This window comes from Chlorocebus sabaeus, chromosome 23 (assembly GCF_047675955.1).
Source record: "Chlorocebus sabaeus isolate Y175 chromosome 23, mChlSab1.0.hap1, whole genome shotgun sequence".
In the NCBI taxonomy this organism is placed as follows: Eukaryota; Metazoa; Chordata; class Mammalia; order Primates; family Cercopithecidae; genus Chlorocebus; species Chlorocebus sabaeus.
Window position 1 is genome coordinate 53,621,313 of NC_132926.1, and position 21,610 is coordinate 53,642,922.

Consider the following 21,610-nt stretch of genomic DNA (forward strand, 5'->3'; position numbering starts at 1 on the left):
ACTCAAGTGTATGGTAGAATATACCTGTAATTTTAAAAAGACATCCTTATGGGCAGTATTTTCAGATCTGTAACTTAACAAATACAAGTTGCAAGCATGTGTCTCAGTAATATTTTTTAGATTCTCCACATTACAGTTTTAATAAAATATAAAATAACATGAGCTTATGATATACACATAATTAATTTACTATTAAATGTCCTTTAAAAATCAATTCAGAAAAGTAATGCATGTTGTAATGATTAAATATAAATGTGCTTTAATTTTCCATAGCAATTCTGAACCAGACAATAGATATCTGTAAGCATCATGCTAACCTTTGTTTAAATGGACGCTGTATACCTACTGTCTCAAGCTACCGATGTGAATGCAACATGGGTTATAAGCAGGATGCAAATGGAGATTGTATAGGTAAGTTTGTGATTCTTTAATAATCCTTAGTTTTTTTAGTAGCTGTTAGATTACAGGATCAAATTGGAGTGAATATGATTTTTTTAAGTGTCTTGTAATAAAGCTAATTTCCAAACTGTCTCTTCTGTGTGTATGCTATTCAGTGTACCCCCTTAACCTACGCTAAGCTAGATCACTTCAAGAATTTCCTACCCTTTTAAGTCCTAAATATTGTGATTTCTGTCTCTGATTCTCCCTTTCCTTCTGCCTTAGAATTGCTTACTCTTAATATAAACTAAAAATAAAAAGAAATCTATGTAACAATGAATATATTTTGAAAACAATTCATCGAGCATGAATCCATTTTTAAAAGATGACAAGACACCGATGGACTAAAATCTGATACATCAGGGCAGTAGTTTTCAAATACGTTGATCTCAGACCCATTTAAATTCTTAAAATCATTGATTATCTCTACTTTGATAATAACCTGATTAGAAATTAAGGATGAAAATATTAAGACATTTATTGACTTATTCAAAAATAACAACAATGAATCCATTGCATGTTAATATAAGTAACATTTTTATGAAAAACTACGGTTTTGAAAACAAAATGTGTGGAAACAAGTGTCGTTGTTTCATATTTTTGCAAACCTTTTTGATGTCTGCCTTAATAGAAGCCAGTTGGATTCTCATAGCTGCTTCTGTATTTAAGTTGTGGTGATGTTTTGTTTCGTTGAGGAATGAAAATCTATCCTCAAACAGATACATAGATGGAAGAGAAGAGGAATATCACATAGACTTTTCAGATAATTGTGATTATTATTTGATATTGCACTAAAACTTATAAGGAGTAATTCTTAAAGTTTCGCTAACCATGTAGAATCTGAAACTATATTAGTACACTTTTTGTACTCTGTTACATAAAGTCCATTGGTTTGTCTAAAGCTTTGAATGGATTTTGTAACATGCATTAGTCATTTGAAATATGTTGATCCACCGTATTATGCACATCTTTCCAAAGTTGACATATTTTACTATGTATTATCAAAAAATCATATTTGAAAATATCACCATCAGATTCATAAAAATGCCTTCAAATTGCTGGGAAACTATCAAGCATACAGTGTTGAATAATCTTTCTGAATTATGTTATTTTTAAGCTTGGATTTTTAACATTAGCATCAAATATACAGTCTGTGGCTTTTCTTAAAGTGACAGGCTCACTGCATTATTTTCAACAAAATGTCTGCCAGATTAATAACTCTGAATAGCTATAATTTGTCAGTCACTCTTCAAGTAAAAATAGTATTCTGCAGAAAAAGCTGCTAATGGGGTGCACAACTCACACAACTACACAGAAACTTTTCCTTGAGACAGGCACTCATGGTGCCTCAGTCAGCAACAATGTATAATGCACATTTTGTCACAGAAATATTTTTAAAATGTATATTCAAGGGCCAAGATTATTATTAATTTTATGGCTTCACCAATTATATTCTTCAGTTAAAATGGCCTTTTCAAATACCCTGTGAGTTCATGGCATTGACTGCTAGGACAGTTTGGTGCCATTGCCTTAATCTGCGCTAAGCAACCATCATTACTCTTGTGCCATCGGAGCAAGTGTTAACATGATTTTAAAAAAAAGTAAATAGCATCTTAATATGATTGTGAAAATAGTTTTGAATGAAACTCACTCTGAAAGGATCTCAGTGGTCTCCCAGAGGCCACACCTTGAGAACAGCTGCTATAAAGAGTCCCCAACTTTCTTGTAGGTCATATACAAAAAGTTTAGCAGTGAGAGAGTTGGTAATGGTAGGCTTGGAAGCTCTGATTCCTTAAATGCCCTTTAAATTGATTTTTGCTCAGTAACTATGATCTATATGCTAGCAACGTGGTGAAAGAAGAGACCATCAGGATCATCCAATCTAGCAGCAGGATCTGCAGTAGTTAGGGATTACGTTAGTGTCTGTGAAGGATAAGGAATTTTCCCATGGAGTTAAAAAAAAAAAAAAAACTCAATAGAGAAGGGCCAAGATGGCTGAGTAGACATAGCCAGGAAGAGCATTTCCTACTGACAGACCAGACCATTAAGAAGACTGGCACACTCTGAGAGGATCTTCAGAAGGAAGGCATTAAGAGTGTATGGAAGAAGTACACAGACCGGGACTGAAGTAGGAGGAAGCTGGGAAGCCTTCACGGGGATGCCAAGCACCAGGACTCTTCCTGACCCCGAGCAGATCCTGGGGAAGGAGTGAGTTAAATAGGTGAGGAGTGGCCCACTCTTAGCAGGGGTCTCTGGAATTTTACGTGCAGGAGATCCTACAACCTCCATGGATATTTGAGCTGATAGGGAGAGCCACTTGGATAGGTGGCAGGGACAGGATTCCAGCCTGTGCAGAGCCCAGAGGGTTGGCACCAGAGTGGCTATGATGCCCATACCCCAAGGCTTGCCATCCTCTTTTATGGGGCTTTGGCCTTGGTTGGCTATTGGACCTGGACAGAGCAGAGCAATCTTGCCCATGGGACAGGGCCAGTCTGATCTGAGTGTCTGTCATCTGCCAGTCTCTCCCAGTGTCCCTGCATGGCTGTGTCCACTTGGAGCACAGCCTTAGATGTCCATCTGGGGCTCTTCCCAGGGGTCACCATCATAGCTCCTTTGCCAGCAAACCCTGCCTAAGCATTGGAGAACTTCAGCAGATGGGCCTCTGCCAACATTCTTCCACCTGCAGCCTCTCCCCACAACTTTGTTGGCATGCACTTGCCCATAGCCTTCCCCCATTGCTTTGCTGGCACACGTGCACATAGTCCTCATCACCCCATCACCACTGGCATGTTCTTAAGAAAGAAGCAAATTCATCTCATAGAGCTGAAAAATTCTTGTAGTGATACAAGATTTTTCTTGTAGTGATACAAGAATTTCATAATACAATCAGAAATATTAACAGCAAAATAGACCAAGCTGAGGAAAAAATCTCAGAGCTCAAAGACGGTTCTTTAATCAACTCAGTCAGATGAAAAAAAAGAAAAAATAATTAGAAAGATTGAAAAAAACCCCTGAGAAATATGAGATTATGTAAAGAAACCAAACTTAACAACTCATTGGCGTTCCTGAAACAGAGGAGAAAGAGCAAGCAACTTGGAAAACATATTTGAAGATACTGCCCACGAAAAACTCTCAAACCTTGCTAGAGAAGTCAACATTCAAATTCAGGAAGTCTGGAGTACCCCTGTGAAATACTATACAAGATGACAAACTTCAAGACATACAATCATCAGATTCTCCAAGGTCAACAAGAAATAAAAAATTTTTAAAGGCAACTAAAGAGAAGAAGCAGGTCACCTACAAAGGGAACCCCATCGGGATAACCTTTCAGCAGGAACCCTACAAGCCAGAAGAGTTTGGTGCCTATATTCAGCATTCTTAAAGAAAAGAAATCCCAACCAAGCATTTTATGTTCAGCCAAACAAGTTTCATACGTGAAGGGAAAATAAAATATTTTTCAGACAAGCAAATGCTGAAGGAATTTGCTACCAGACCTGCCTTACCAAGAGGTCCTTGAGGGAGTGTTAAACATAGAAATGAAAGACTGTTATCAGCCACCACAAAAACAGACTTAAGTACATAGACCATTGACACTGTAAAGCAACTACACAATCAGATCTGCATAACAACCTGCAAAATGCAATGGCAGGATCAGATCGGCATATACCAATATTATCCTTGGAAATGAGCAGGCTAAATGCCCCACTGAAAAGGCACAGAGTGGCAAGATAGATAAAGAAACAAGATTCAACTATATGCTGTCTTCAAGAGACCCATCTCACATGCAGTGACATCCATAGACTCAAAGTAAATGGATGGAGAAAAAGCTACCAAGCAAATGGAAAACAAAAACAATGGGAGTTTTGCTATTCTAATTTAAGACAAAACAGACTTTAAACCAACAATGATAAAAAAAAATGACAAAGAAGGCCATTACATAATAATAAAGGTTCAATGCAACAAAAGATTTCCCTATCCTAAATATACATGCAGCCAACACTGGAGCATCCAGATTCATGAAACAAGTTTTTAGAGACCTACAAAGAGATGTAGGTAACAACACAATAATAGCGGGAGGCTTTAACACCCCACTAACAGTATTAGATCATTAAGGCAGAAAACTAACAAAGATATTCGAGACTTAAACTCAACACTTGGCCAAATGGACTTAACAGATATCTACAGAACAGTCCACCCAACAACAACAAAATATACATTCTTCTCATCTGTAACACAGCACATACTCTAACCACACACTTGGCCATAAACAATTCTCAATACATTAAAGAAAAGTGAAATTATACCAGTCAAACTCTCAGACCACAGCATAATAAAATATTTAATAACTAATAAAAGCAAAGATACAACATAACAGACTCTCTAGGACACAGCTAAAGTGGTGTTAAGAGTAAAGTTTATAGCACTAAAATCCCACATCAAAAAGTTAGAAAGATCTTAAATTCACAACTTAACCTCACACCTGGAGGAACTAGAAAAATTAGAGTAAACCAACCCCAAAGCTAACAAAAGAAAAGAAATAAACAAATTCAGAGCTGAACCAAATGAAGTTGAGATGTGAAAAAACATTCAGAGCATCAATAAAACCTAAAGTTGGGTCTTGGAGATAATAAATAAGATTGATAGACTGCTATCTAGACTAATAAAGAATAAAAGAGAAAAGATGGAAATAAACACAATCTGAAATGACAAAGGGGACATTACCAGCAACCCCAAAGAAATACCAAAATCCTCAGAGACACCTGTGTGCACACAAACTAGAAAACTTAGAAGAAATTATAAATTCCTGGAAGCATAACATCTCCCAAGATTGAGCCAGGAAGAAATTGAATCCCTGAACAGACCAATAATGAGTTTTGAAATTGAATCTGTAATGAAAAGCCTACCAACCAGAAAAAGCACGGGACCAGAAGGATTCACAGACAAATTCCACCAGATGTATAAAGAAGAGCTGGTATCATTCCTATTGAAACTATTCCAAAAACTTGAAGAGGAGGGACTCTTTCCTAACTCATTCTATGAAGGCTGAATTATTCTTATACCAAAACCTGGCAGAGATACAACAAAAAAGGGGAAAACTTTAGGCCAATATTCTTGATGAACATAGATGCAAAAGTCCTCAACAAAATGCTAGGAAACAGAATCCAGTAGCACATCAAAAAAATAATTCATCACAATCAAGTAAGCTTTATCCCTAGGATGCAAGGTGAGTTCAGCATATGCAAATCAGTAAGTGTGTTTTATTAGAGATTTTATCTCTGATTTCTTTCAGAGACAAAGAAATCAGAGACAACACAAACAAATGGAAAAACATTCCATGCTCATGGATAGGAAGAATCGATATTGTTAAAATGACCATAGTGCTCATAGCAATTTACAGATTCTAGCTCTTCCTATCAAACTATCAACATTTTTCACAGAATTAGAAGAAACCTATTTTAAAATTCATATGGAACCAAAAAAAAGAAAAAAAGAAAAAAAGAAAACAGCCTGAATAGCCAAATCAATCCTACGCAAAAAGAACAAAGCTAGAGGCATCACACTACCTGACTTTAAACTATACTACAAGGCAACAGCTACCAAAACAGTATGCTACTGGTACAAAAACAGACATATAGATCAATAGAACAGGTTAGAGAACGTAGAAATAAAGTCACATTCCTACAACCATTTGATCTTTGACAAAGTCAACAAAAACAAGCAACCAAGAAAGGACTCCCTGTTCAATAAATGGTGCTGCAATAGCTGGCTAGGCATATGCAGAAGATTCAAACTGAATCCCTTCTTTTCATCGTATACAAAAATTAACTCAAGATCGATTAAAGACTTAAATGTAAAACCTAAAACTATAAAAATTCTAGATGAAAACCTAGGAAATGCCATTTTGGACATAGGCTCTGGCAAAGATTTTATGACAATGACTCCAAAAGCAATTGCAGCAAAAACAAAAATTGACAAATGAGACCCAATTAAAGAAAAGAGCTTCTGCACATCAAAAGAAACTATCAGAGTAAACAAACTACAGAGTAGGAGAAAATATTTGCAAACTACGCCTCTGACAGTGTTCTAATACCCAGAATCTGTAAGTAACTTAACAAGCAAAAAAAAACCTCATTAAATAATGGGTGAAGGACATGAGCAGACACTTGTCAAAAGAAGACATATGTGCAGACAAAAAGCATATGAAATGCTCAGCACCACCTCTCATTAGAGAAATATAAATGAAAACCACAATGAGATACCATATTATACCAGTCAAAATGGCTGTTATTAAAAAGTAGATGCTGGTAAGGTTGTGAAGAAAGGAATGCTTATCTACTGCTGGTGGGGAATGTAAATTAGCTCAGCCACTATGGAAAGCAGTTTGGAGATTTCTCAAAGAATTTAAAACAGAGCTACCATTCGACCCAGCAATACTGGGTATATACCCAAGGAATATAAAGTGTTCTACCATAAAGACACATGCACACATACGTTCATCACAGCACTATTCACGATATAAAGACATGGAAGCAGCCTAAATGCCCGTCAATGGTGGACTGAATAAAGAAAATGTGGTACACAGACACCATGGAATACTATGTAGCCATAAAAAAAGAATGAGACCATGTCCTTTGCAGCAACATGGATGGAGTTGGAGGCCATTGTTCTAAATGAATTAACACAGAAACAGAAAACCAAATACCGTATGTTCTCATTTGTAAGTGGGAGCTGAACATTCAGTACATGTGAACACAAGGGAACAAGAGACACTGGGGCCTACTTGAGAGTGGAAAGTGGGAGGAGGGTGAGAATCAAAAAACTTATCAGGCATTAGGCTTATTACATGAGTGATGAAATAATCTTTACAACAAACCCGTGTGACATGCAATTTTCCCATGTAATAAACCTGCACTTGTACTCCCTGAATGTAAAATAAAAGTTGGAAAGAAAAAAAATATATGTGTATATATAAAACATATCTTTCTCCCTGGCTGAGTTCTGAGCCAATTGAAGGATAGCTAAAGAACCCATTTCATATGGAGTTCTAAAATTTTTGAAAATTAAAGCTGTGTGTACTGGGCTAGGCTTGCTTAGTTCAAAGTCTTAAAGAAGTTGGTCCTGATCCTAAGATGTACTCCATGTTTGCACACGCTAGTCAAAGCTGGGATTAATACTCTCAACTTTGGATCCATGTCAAAAAATCCAACTATAATTTCATCTAGAGCCTTGGTTTTTCCAAGTAGATTTTTGGTCCCCAGGTGCCACTTGAATATTTTCTCAAGTTTTCCCAGCCCATGTACTCTGTGTTGAAGAATAGAGGGATTCTAAGCACTTATTTCTAAAAGACAAGGAGGACAATGAAGCTCTTAAAGGTATGCTGTAAAATGGCCACAGAGTTCCTCAAACAATACCTTATATCGTAGTTTTCATGACTCCTAAAAGTCTGTAAGCCCAAGAAGACAAGGCTATATCTTTTTCTTGGTTAATCATGATGGATGTGTTGTGCAGATTTTTAAACTAGCTTTATTGTGGTTTAATTGACATATATACATATGTAAAGATTTTTCATGTAAAGATTATTTCATTACCCATGTAATAATACATGCTCCATATGTATACATTTGAAGCATATAGCTTGATAAGTTTTGATGTGTGTATACCAATAAAATCATGACCACGATCAGATAATGAACATATCCATCAGCCTCATAAGGCTTACTTTTGCCCATTATAATCTCTCCATCTTGCTCCTCCTTTCGTCCATCCCCAGCCCCCATCCTGTCCCCAGGCAATCTCTGATCAGTCACTGTACATTAGTTTGCATTGTGTAGAATTTTATATAAATGAAATCATACTGTTACATATATGCCTTTGTCTGATTTCTTTTACTCAGCATAATTATTCTGTGATTCATCTGTGTTATGATGGGAATAAATCATTTATTCCTTTTTTTGTGGAATAATATTTTATTGTATGGATATAGCACAGTTTATTTATATATTCCCATGTTGATGGGCACTTACTTTGTTTCCAGTTTCTAGCTATTACAGATAAAGCTCTTATGAACATTCATGTACAAGTGTTTGTATAAGCATTTTAGTTTTGGTATATACCTAGGCTTGGAGTGGCTGGATTATGTGAGAGGATTATATTTAATTACTTACAAAACTGCCAAAATGTACTATTTTACATTTCTAGCAGCAGTGTATGAGAGTATCAGTTACTCCATAACCAAGCCAGCTCTTCGTATAGGTTTTTCCATTTTAGCCATTGTAATAGGTATGCAGGGGTTTCTCATTGTGGTTTTAATCTACATTCTCCAATGATTCACATAAAAAGATGTTGATCATCTTTTCATGTGTTTATTTGATCTGACACTTTTTTGGTAAAGGGTCAGTTCAAATCTTGGTCCATTTGAAAATTATTTTCTTATTGAGTTTGAGGGGTTCTTTGTTTATTCTGGATATAAGTCCTCATCAAATATGTGATTTACACATGTTTTCTCCTAGCCTGTGGCTTGCCTTTTCTTCTTGTAACATATCTTTTTTTTTTTTTTTTTTTGAGACGGAGTCTCGCTCTGCCGCCCAGGCTGGAGTGCAGTGGCCAGATCTCGGCTCACTGCAAGCTCCGCTTCCCGGGTTCACGCCATTCTCCTGCCTCAGCCTCCTGAGTAGCTGGGACTACAGGCGCCCACCACCGCGCCCGGCTAATTTTTTGTATTTTTTAGTAGAGACGGGGTTTCACTATGTCAGCCAGGATGGGCTCGATCTCCTGACCTTGTGATCCACCCGTCTCAGCCTCCCAGTAACATATCTTTTGAAGTGCTGAAATTTGTAACTCTGACAAAGCTTTATTTATTAAATTTGTTGTTTTATGGATCATGATTTTGATGTTGTGTCTAGGAAATCTTTGCCAAATCTAAGGTCACAAGGGTTTTCTTCAGTGTTTGCTTCTAGAAGTTATCTAGGTTTAGGCCTATGACCCATTTTGAATTAGTTTTTTAATATTGTATGAAGTTTGCTTTTTGTAGTATATTAATAACCATCACCCTTTGTTGAAAAGACTGTATTCTGTCTATTGAATTGCCTTTGCACCTTGTTGAAAATCAGTTGCTCCTATATATTGGGTCTGTTTCTGGACTCTCAGCTCTGACTCACCCACTTAGGGGCTTGCTGCATCCTGCTGGGGTTCCCCCTGTCTGCACCATGGTCTGAAAACCCTCTTAAAAGCCATAAGCTGAAATAGTCATGATATTCACGGTGTTTGTTTTCCATCTCTTAGGAATCTATATTCTTTGTTGCCTGACGTCAAGTTTCTTGAAAATCATTTCTTATACTTTGTCCATTTGTTTGTGTATTTGAGGAAGGAGAATAAATCTGTCTTGGCTGGGAACAGAAGTGTCCCCTATTTTCTTAGTGCAAAGATTGTGGAATGAAAAAATGGGAACAGAAACGCCAGCTGGTAAATTTTTATATAAGTCTAGGCAAGAAATTATGACAATAATGATGTAGGACTCCAGAAGAAAGGATTCAACAAGTGCTTGGGAGGTTAATCAGTGGAATCTGATGACAGATTAGTTGTGGGGAGTCAAAGAGTAGAAAACTACAGTGATACACAAGTTTCTGGCTGAGCAAAACTGGACATAGAGTGGTGTTGTTAACATGTATAGGAAGGTGCAGATTGGGAGAAAATACTTGTTGAGTCTCTCTTGGACATGCTGAGTTTTAGGTGTCTTGGGTATTTAATTATAGAGCTCTAATGCTAAGAGGAATGTCCAGGGTAGAGTTACAGATTTAGGAGTCAACAACACACAGGTGGCCCTTAGAGCCATGAGGATGAATACTGTGTCCCAGGCTGAACAACAGGACCGAGTGAAAAGATAACAGGAATACTACAGCTGGAATCCTATGGAACAGCCACACTGAAGGCCCTTAGTCTAGCTCAGCTCAGAGGCACCTTGTTCTAGCTCACGGTGTTAGAGAGATAGCAAAAGAGAGAATTATATTCCTGAAGTTAGGGAAGGGCACACTTTCAAGAGAAAAGTAGTGTCAGGTGTTAAATGCGGTAGAAAAATCAAAGGCAGTGAGGAAAAAAAAAATCTGTTTGATGTGGTAATTAAGGGGGTTTTATTAACTTTGAAGAGTGGTTTCAGGATGGTAATTGAGTCATTTTGAGGTTATTTTATTTATTCATAATATTAACATACATATGTTTCATTAACTAACTTAACCCTAAATATCAGATTTGAGTTCAGGTCTTCCATTAAACAATATAGATGAGAGGCCAGGTATAGAGAGAGTTAGTATCATAATTTTGCCAAAAATGTCTAAGTACACTATGATTATAAAAGAAAATATGGGCCAAATATGATGTTTTGGAAAAAACAATCATTTTCAACTAGGTACAGGGCTACAAGGTCAGAGTTATTAAATTAGGCTTAGCTCAAATTTTGACTGCACAAACCTAGAGGGTATCATTCAAAGAATCTATATGAATGGTATGCCCTATGGTTGTACACTATATAACCATATGCAGCCTACCTAGCTTAGCTGATACCACCTGATATTTCTTTAAATGATAGATATATCTCATCATTTAGCCCTGCAAAGTTAAAACCCCAGCAGCAGACTTGTCTTTCTGACTACTGTAATTCATAGAAACATAACTTACTAATGGAGCACATTTTCAGAAAATGAATTTTAATATTTTTAATCCTATGCTCTAATGTCAATTTTTGATCACTTTGAATTTATAAACAACAAATTGAATTTGTAAACAACACATCAGAAAAAGTGAAGAGGATATTAATTAACTAATGCTTTAAATTATAAGAGCCCAAAATAACACTAGTAGCTATGTCAACTGCGCTAACGTTTTGAGGAATAACAAACTGCCATTGCTATTTGGGAACTTTTATGAGATACCTAATGAAGCAGTATAACTTGAAAGGCAGTAAATTTATTAAGGGATCAGTGACAAAGAAAATAGAATTAGGTCTATGTTGCTGTTATGAGAATTGCTCCTGATGCCTGAAAACAGTCATATTTCCCCATTATGTTTTTCTCTCTTTTTCTTGAGAATTCTACTTTAAAATTAAAATTTGTAACTCTCCCAGTGTCTGTATAAGTCAAACTGCTATTACCAATGGTTTTAATTCAGGTCACTCTATTTTGTAGTAGTAAAAAATAATTTAAATTTCTATTGGACTACAGGTAATCTTCGAGCCCTTGCAAATATATTTTATATCTATATATATTTATATATATAAGCCTTTTCTAAGTTGGCATATAAAGTATTTTTCAAGGGAAAATGTTTCCTAACCATATAGTAGTATTTGAGAAATTAACAATTTTGATAATCAACATTCTCCATAATTTTAAAATTTATTTTAGGAGGTTAAATCCCATGAATTTTGCTTAAAAATACACATCCCCACAGTGAAAACATAGTAAGAAGTCAAAATGTACAGACCGTAGTATTTAAGTACTTTCTGTTCCTATAAACAAGACAAAATGAACATGATCAGTTGGAGGTCCAGGACTGTGAGACTCAGAATAAAAAGGAGACATGAAATGTTCATTTCAGAAGTTGGCAGTGGTCATTTTCAGTCTAAAACTGAAAATCCCAGAAAACAAACAAAAAACAACAAATGGGTTTTAAAGTCATATGGAATTGTAAAGTCATTAATTGTTTTTTTGGTGATTGTTTTCACCAAAATTAAGTGAATGATTACATCTTCTCTGTGCACTAGACTCTTGATGAGTCCCTAAGGGGCTTAGGAGACAGAAGTGAATTATGGCTGTAATGGCAAAATAGCTGGCAGAGCTGCCATAGTAACAAGGAGCCTTAGGAGCAGACTCTCCAGGGGAGAAAACAGTCCTGCAAAGTGACGTGACTTTCCTGAAACTACCTAAAGAGAGGGGAGTGGATGCGTGGTTTCTCATGTTCTTCAAACAGAGCTTTATGTTGAGGCTTCTGTAAAGATAACAACTACAACACATTTTTAATTGTTGCGTTTCAATTGCGTAACACAAAATTGAAGTGATCTTCAACACTGCTAACTGAAGGTGGTATTTCGTATTGGAAAGTCTATTAATTATACTTGATATGCTTGCTAATGCTCTCTCTCTTTTCTCATTTTGCTTCGTTCCTTTGGCTCAGTAGAATTGATGGTATCAACCAAAACTTTAAATGTAAGTGAGTCTTTTTGGACTGAAGGGGTCCTTGGATGGATGGAAAAGGATTTAGTCCCGTTATTCTTTGTTGTTTTTATTTTATTTGCTATGAAGTTTATTTCCATTACCAGAAAGGGCTTAATTGCGTTCAGTCTGAGTGTTTACATAAATGAAGTTGGTGGGTTTGATACAGTACAGTTCCTCTTTTAAGAACATCTGTGAAAGTAGGAATCTGCTTATTAAAATGGTAAACCTGTGAACTGATTTTATTGTTATGTTCTCCAATTTAGCTGAAATTGTATATGTTAATGGCTTCTACACGTATATGAAATGACAAATCATTATGCCCTCACCAACTAGCCAGGCTTTTAATTTGCAAGGATTGAAAATAATATTAAGTGGGCATAGCTGATGAATTAAACTTCTTATACTGGCACACGTGATTTCTCTGGGATTTAACTAGTCCAGACTGTTCAGTCTGTCATTTGGTTTTTCAGCCCCTGAATTCTGCAATGGGTTTGCATTTAATTAGGCTTTAGGAGACCTTGAATGGAAAGCATGACTTTCTCACTTTTTGGTCACGACTAGTAGTTGCATAAAACTTCATTTTATGCGACAAATCGCTGTGCCAATTTTAGGATCCTGAAGAAAACTGAAACTGCTGGAAAAAAAACTAGGCTTTATTTTAATATTTTCATTTTCTACTCCCTCATGTTTTTTTACTTCAAAATATTATACAAGCTTTAGTGTATATATAGTTTTATGCATAGATGAGTTCACCAAAAAAAAGTTATACCAAAGACATTCCATAATCCATCAATCTCTTTCTTTAAAACTAATAGCAGTGACAACATGTAACATAAATATGTATCTTCAGAATCCTTTCATTGTTCTTCTGACACTTTACTAAGCCTTAGAGAGGTTATTAACTTGCCCACATTGGTGAAAGCAATAAGCATTATGGCCTATTTCTGTTTTCAGGGCCCATCCTTTTAATCATTGGCCATTACTCCAACTGAAAAATCTTTAATTCTTGATTAAAGCAAATTCCCATGGTACTCTCTAAAAGGTGATATTTTTGTAAATCTTCAGACTGGCCTCTGAGTGTATTTGAAGAAAGGAATTTTCATTCATTTATAAATACTTTGCTATTTAGACTATTACCACTGACTGGCCTTCTCTCAAATTTTAGAGGGCTAAATGTACTTTAAACAAACCTTTCTACAAATGGAGTGAAGTCTATAATGGTTTCTTTTGCTGCTCACAGATGTTGATGAATGCACATCAAATCCCTGCACTAATGGAGATTGTGTTAACACACCTGGTTCCTATTATTGTAAATGTCATGCTGGATTCCAGAGGACTCCTACCAAGCAAGCATGCATTGGTAAGGCAGTTTGCTTTCACATATGAAAATGTTCCATGAAATATAGTGACCAAGGCTGTTGAGGTTAAAAGCAAATTTATTAAAACATAGAATAAAATAAATGTTGTTACATTATTACAGATTTATTTATAGTACCCTCAGAGATTCTCCTTTTAAACATAAACACTGTTTGCATATGTAACCCAGGCAACATGGTGTCTGGCTTCACAAAAATTCAGTTTATCTTCCTTCCTTAGATCAGAGCTTCCTTTCTCCAAATAACATCAGTAACCTTCTCTGATTAACTGAGTTTAAGATTTATAGTCATTTTCAACTACTGTTTTATTTGAATCCCACACATAGTCCAACACCAAGTCATGCCTGGTCTTTATTCATAGCTTCAGTGCTACACCCACCACCCTGGTCCAAACGCGCTACCTCATTGCTGATTCATCTCGGAATTCTTTTACCAGATGACTGCCTGTCTTCTTTTTCATTTCCTATTCATCCACAGGTAGATGCTTGAATCAACTTTCCAGCAGTTTTCATTGTATTACTCTTAATCTAGAAATTCTGTAGTTACTTTACACTTATCCAACATCGTGTTCTGACTTTTAAGGCCTTCATCCACTATGTCAAAAACAGCCGCAACCAGTAATTCCAGCTGTCTTGCCCACCCTTTCTTAGGCTTACTGAAGACCCTCTTTTTTTTTTTTTTTCCCTTTCTCTCTTCAGCTAGTATAAGAGCTGTAAAATTGCTTGCACCTACCTATCCAAAAAAATTAAAAAAAAAAAAAACTGCTGAGAGATAGAAATTTTGCTAAAGAAGCAACATGATTTTGAATATTTAAAATTCCATTTCTTATCTTACTGTGTTTATCTGTAAGTATTGTAAAAGAATAATGTTTGGCCATTCTCAATCTTCCTAGATATTGATGAGTGCATCCAGAATGGGGTTCTTTGTAAAAACGGTCGATGCGTGAACACAGATGGAAGTTTCCAGTGCATTTGCAATGCCGGCTTTGAATTAACTACAGATGGAAAAAACTGTGTTGGTATGGAAATTGCCTGCTCCCTTGCAAAAGATTTTAAAAGGATATACATTTTTATTTAGAACCATATACTATTTCCATGAAAGCTCACACACCACGTATGTGAGATCTTCAGGTAACTTAGGTAAAATGTAAATGCATTTAATATAAGACTGTTAAAGCAAAAGGACAGGTTTTTGTTGTTGTTGTTGGGGAGACAGGGTCGGGAGAGAAATGTTATAACAATGAATAATTTACTGCTTCTGAAAATTTCCTGTGTGTTACATGTTAAATTGTAAGTAACAGTTGTTTTTCATAAGTTTAGATGATTACTAGTCCCTACTCTGTTTCAGGTATTGGGATTACAACACTGACAAAATAGAAAAGGTCTTCCCATCCTCCACTAACTAGAGGAATATAAAAATGCTTGACATATGCAGTGCACAAATCTCTAAAATTGTGGCCTGTGATGTCTAGCAGTGCAATGGATACCAATACACTACAGAAATATTGTTTACAAAGCAACACATCATATTCATCTACTAATGAAAGTCCAAATCATTCCATTTGCAGTGAGGTCTGCCATTGCCTTATTTTCTTATAAAATAAACACTAAATTATATTATCTTTTTGGTACACAAAGTAACACACTACTCATGGTTTTTGTGGTTTTAACAGGAACTAAGCACAAAATTTATTTAATTCTTTTCCTTTATATCCGTATACTGAAGGTCCTTTCCACTCTCCACACTATTTTCTCTCATTCATTTGGCGTTCTTTTTTTACAAAAACTAAAAACCATGAGCACATGGCTCATTTATGTAGTGGAATTTGACTGGGGGTTGTTTGTGGAAGAAGAAGGAATTAGTTCCCTCAAGGCCAGTGTTCAAAGTCACTCTCTCCTCTTCCGCAGATCATGATGAATGTACAACTACCAACATGTGTTTGAATGGAATGTGCATCAATGAAGATGGCAGCTTCAAGTGCATCTGCAAACCAGGATTTGTCTTGGCTCCAAATGGACGTTACTGTACTGGTATGTGTGGCTTTCAGATAGGAAAGTGACCATGATTGAAACCACCTTTTTTATTTGAATGAACCATGGAAGAATTACTTCAGCTTCCTCATGTGGCTTTCATATTATTCACATTTCTTGCTAATTCAATAAGGCAGGTGTCTGAAGCTTTCTAGAAAAACATACATTGTGGTCTAGGGAACAGTAATATCTTAACAAAAATAATAATGGTATAGGAAAAATTAAGGGACTGACAGATTGGTTTTAGCAAGTCTTGTGTAAAACAATGTAGAAATAATTTCTCTCAACTGCTTGGCTGAATAAAAAAGAAGAAGAAAAAATCTTGAAAGGTTTTTGTTTTGTATGCATTCTCAGAACTAGATTTTCCACTGTCATTCATTATGGGTTTAGCATTACATCTTTTCCATAAAGCTAATGTACAGATCATTTGTAACTGTATCATTATCTAAAAATCTTACATTGATTTAGTGAAGACATCTTAATATTGCAATTAATTATTTTGTTTATGAAGCCATATTGAAGACCAACCTCTAGTGATAACCTTAATAAGCTAAAGATATGCCTCTTGGAAATAAATGAGACCTTATTATGTTTGTACTCACAATTGGAATTTAATAAAATGGAATACATTTTGCAGCTTCTACTTAGAAGCAAATTTTTCTTTTTCTTTTTTAAATTTATTTATTTTTGAGACAGGCTTTTGCTCTGTCACCTAGGCTGGAGTGTAGTGGCACAATCTCAGCTCGCTGCACCTTTGACTCCTGGGCTCAAGCATCCTCCCACGTCAGCCTTCCAGGTTGCTGAGACTACAGGCACGTGTTCCCATGCCCAGTTAATTTTGTTTTATTTTTTGTAGAAATGAGGTCTCACTATGTTGCTCAGGCTGGTCTCAAACTCATGGGCTCAAGCAATCCTCCTGCCTCAGCCTCCCAAAGTTCTGGGATTACAGGCATGAGCCATCGCACCTGGCCAAATTTTTGTTTTTCTTTGTTTCCTTCTTTAAGACAAAATTAACTCCATAAATGATGTTTTGCCTTCAATTGCACAAACTTAATCTAAGTACCAGATAAGGATCATGCTCAATTCCTATAATTTCAATGAATTACAATGAAATTCTAGGGACAGGAGAAATTAAAAAATTGAGACTGAATTCTTATGTTTCTGAATAACAAATAGATTTTTGACTGTCCAAGGAGGAGTAGTACTGTAGTTCTGATGGTTGAACTCATGACTGGGATGTCATCTCAGGGTTAGCTGATTTGGATTTAACACAAGATAGAAAATTGCCATTATGCTGCAGTGTGTAGAATTATGTTACAGTATGTGACTTTATTTCAGCCTTTTTAAAGAAACTTCAGTATACAGCTAAAGATGAGTTTGACCTCACCAGTTTCTGCTTTCTGGAAATTCTTATTCTTTTATTTAATTATTCTTATTAATTATTTAATTACAAATGTTGTGAAGATTTTCAGTATTCCTGAGTTGGCAGCTCTGTGTTTGAAGTCTCCTTCATCTTTTGGGGAAGTCATTTAATGCTGGGTTACATTTGATAAATTCAAGTGGATTGAAAATTAGAAGACATACCTCAAGTTATTTTGTTATTGTGAAATGACCAAATGAGTATCAGCATAGGATCTACTTCTAGTTAAAGTGTCTGTGTGTGAAAAAAATTACAGAAATTTACCTTAATTTTTAAAGAATTTGTTTTACTTAACTAATTTGAATTATTTAACATTAAATGGGATCACCAAATAAATAATGAAAAAGAAGATTGTGAGGCTTTTTTTTCCTCAATGGGTAAAGTAAAGCAACTTTTACTGTCTTTCTGAAATGTGTTGAAAGGATTGCATTTGCATATAATATCTGTTACCACACTTATTTGTTCTTCACAAATTATAAAGTTATAAACAAAAGGTTGGTAGTATTGAGCAGTGGCAGCAAGTAAACCCTGTATTAAAGTTATATTTACCCAATAACTACTTGACTTCTGTCACCCACTGCGCAGATGTTGATGAATGCCAGACCCCAGGAATCTGCATGAATGGGCACTGCATCAACAATGAAGGGTCCTTCCGCTGTGACTGTCCCCCAGGCCTGGCTGTGGGCATGGATGGACGTGTGTGTGTTGGTAAGTGAAACATTTTACAATGGCCCCACTGTGCAAAATGATCTTTGAAAAGCCGACAGAGCTATTTCTATACAGTGGAATAATATTCACTATAAAAAGAGTACATACTAAAACATGGATAAACCTTGGAAAGATTACGCTAAGTGAAAGAAGCCAGTCACAAAACACCATACGGTATATGATTCCATCCATGTGAAATCTCCAGAATCGGCAAGTCTGTTGAGACCAAGTAGATTCGTGTTAGGACAGAGAGGATGGGGGTGGTGGGAGAATGGGGTGGGAGCTAAAAGATATTTTTGAGGTGATTAAAATGTTCTAAAATCACCTGTAGTGATGGATGAACACATCAGTAAATATGCTAAAAACTATTAAATCATATACTTTAAAATGATGTATTCTATGATATGTAAATTATATATTAACAAAACTATTTTTTTAATGGGCAGGAACCCCCAGATAGCCCCCTTCAGAACCTTCAGAAGTCTCTGATCACATGCAAGTCAAAAATGCTGGAGAAGAAAAAAATATATTTTTAAACCAGCATACTTGATAGTAGTAGATAACTGAATCCTAAACACAGTGTATTTCAGTTTTATAATTAATAACAAATAAGATATGTAATGGGAATTATAGTTATAGATAAGTAAACTCTTGGTTTTGCCCTAACAAAACTTAAAATATAAATATTGGACTTACATCAAAAGCTCGAAATGTTTTTAGTTACACCTCATCACCATGCAACTAGCTGCAGAAGCAAGAGAATAAAAAGTATGAGCAAGAATATATATTTTATTCTAAGCCTTTCAGATTCCTCCAGGATACTTTTGTCAAATTGATCCCATGAAAATCAACCAGAAGTACCAGGCCCAGCTTTGAAGAGGCAGGCAAAACAGAAGTGTCACTGGTGTTTGGGAACCCCAACAATATATCCCAATGATAAGGATAGCAGAATGAGTGGTAAAAATACATTTAATGCAGTTTTCTCTCCAAAAATGCTTTCATGAGGCTTCTAGGGTGAATTAGCCATTGTATACCCTCTATTTTTCATGTTGTACAGTAAAACATAGAAATAGGATTTCAAAGTATATTTGAGAGATACAGCATTCTTAGACATAGTTAATACTTTACTCCTACCGATGAGAATCAAAACATTTGGATCCGAAAGGTGGAGGAGAAACAATAGAGAATTCGCAGATGGAAATAATCTGTTCACTCAAATTTATCCACTCTATCCAGTCAAAGATTTATTTCACCCTACAAAGTGTCAGCACTTTGTTCAGGGATATTTCAAATACAGCAACTAGAAGAATATAGCTTCTTCCTGCGTACAGAGCTAAAATATTTTCAGTTGCTTTAATGTATTTACTTGCTTTATTCCTTTACCTAAATGATTCTGTTGAGATCTACCGTGAGTACAAAGCCAGTTTTGGAGGGAGAAATTATTTTTCTCTTAAGTAACCAACATGTGATTTGTTGCTAGGAATTCAGTAAAACATAAAATTCCATTCTCTTGTTCACATCCAGGAAACACATCGGAAATTATCATAAAGCCTCCTCCAGTTTTTCATCATTGTGGTCATTTAAACTTTTTAAAATAAAAACATTATTTGTCATGTGTATAAAATTATATATTGTTTCTATAATGTGCTAGATGTTTTCTTCACATCTTTTGACTTGATGTCACTTTTTAGACTCATTGATTCTTTAAGTTTGAGATGAGGCCTGGCGCAGTGGCTCATGCCTGTAATCTCAACACTTTAGGATTCCACGGTGGGCAGATCACTGGAGCCCAGGAGTTCAAGACCAGTCTGGGCATCATGGTAAAACCATATCTCTGCAAAAAGTACAGAAATTCACCAGGTGTGGTGGTGCGTGCCTATAATCCCAGCACTTTGGGATTCCGAGGTGGGCAGATTGCTTGAGCTCAGGAGTTCAAAACCAGTCTGGGCTTCACGGTGAAATCCTATGTCTGCAAAAAATACAAAAATTAGCCTGGCATGGTGGCACATGCGTGTAATTCCATCTACTTGGGAGGCTGAGGCAGGAGGATTGCCTGAGCCCTGGAGGTGGAGGTTATAGTGAGCTATGATTGTGCCACTGCACTCCAGCCTAGATTACAGAGTGAGAACCTGCCTCAAAAAAAAATAAAAATAAAAAATAAATGAATCACTGTTATGAAAAACTATTAGGATAAGCATTTTAACTTTAGATCTCTTTTTTGTTTGTTCATTTTTCTTCTGTAGATATTAATATGTGTTTGGGTTTTTTTTTTTTTTCAGTTTCAGGTAATTAGGCTACGATTTTAACTAGTATGTTGAAATACAACTCACCAGCAAGTTTATAAACAAAAGACAATCATATCTTTATCTTTCCCATTCATTCAAAATTTATTTTTAAGTTTATTCAACAATGCAGTTTAGTAAATAAGGAAGAAAATTCAGGCCACATGATAACTACTGAATATTCTTAAGTGACAAAAAATTCTAAGATGACAGCAAGATACAGGACCTCTCAGTTCCTCCTTTCCTCTTTTGTTGTTTTGAGAATTAAATAAAGCTTTGAATGGTGTGTAGCACATAGCGAATGCCCACTAAGTTAACTACTATTGATATTATTGTTATTAAATTAGAATAGTGGCATCATATCTAGGTCATAGTCTTAAGAGTTGCTGCTTTAAGTTATAAATAAAAGTTGATATTAAAGAAAGAAGAATAAAATAAAGTTAGCATTTTGCATCCATACATATTTTACTCATGGTATGTAGAATCTGCTAATTACCTGCGGAAATTTTAAATCTTTCCATTTTTTAAGAAAGAAAAGGGGCTGGGCATGGTGGCTCACACCTGTAATCCCAACACTTTGGGAGGCCGAGGCAGGCAGATCACCTGAGGTCAGGAATTTGAGACCAGCATGGTCAACATGACTAAACCCTTTCTGTACTAAAAATACAAAATTAGCCGGTCATGGGGTGTGCACCTGTAATCCCAGCTACTCAGGAGGCTGAGGCAGGAGAATCACTTGAACCCAGGAGGTGGAGGTTGTAGTGAGTCAAGATCATGCTAGTCAAGATCACTCCAGCCTGAGTGACAGAGCAAGACTCTGTCAAAAAAAAAAAAAAAAAAAAAAAAGAAAGAAAGAAAGAAAAAGAAGGGAGGGACGGAGGGAGAAAGGAAGGGCATGCAGAAATCTGTTAACATATGGAAAAGGTACATTTAGGTCCAGTCTGTCACCAGAGCATTCGTGTGAGCATATTCTGATGGTGCTACTGGTATTGTTCCTCTTATCCTATCCTGTGTGCAGTGGTTCAGTTACATTTGAATAGTATACTATGAGCTAGGTTGCCAGTTTGGGGGTCTTTGAATGGGAAAAGGTCAGTAGGGAGATAGTGAGTTATCTCAATTGATTGTTCACAGTATCAGTTACGGATAGAACTCC

At 36.0% G+C, this 21,610-nt stretch overlaps 1 protein-coding gene across 1 annotated transcript in view; it reads left to right on the plus strand.

Moving 5' to 3' along the window:
- The window catches only part of FBN2 (fibrillin 2), a 276,282-nt gene that overhangs the window by 147,100 nt on the left and 107,572 nt on the right, over positions 1 to 21,610 (plus strand). Inside the window, exons 11-15 of the mRNA XM_008014309.3 lie at positions 274 to 411; positions 13,882 to 14,001; positions 14,910 to 15,035; positions 15,925 to 16,047; positions 18,053 to 18,175. Of these exons, the coding sequence (XP_008012500.3) occupies positions 274 to 411; positions 13,882 to 14,001; positions 14,910 to 15,035; positions 15,925 to 16,047; positions 18,053 to 18,175 (630 nt within the window). The remainder of the gene's footprint in view (positions 1 to 273; positions 412 to 13,881; positions 14,002 to 14,909; positions 15,036 to 15,924; positions 16,048 to 18,052; positions 18,176 to 21,610) is intronic.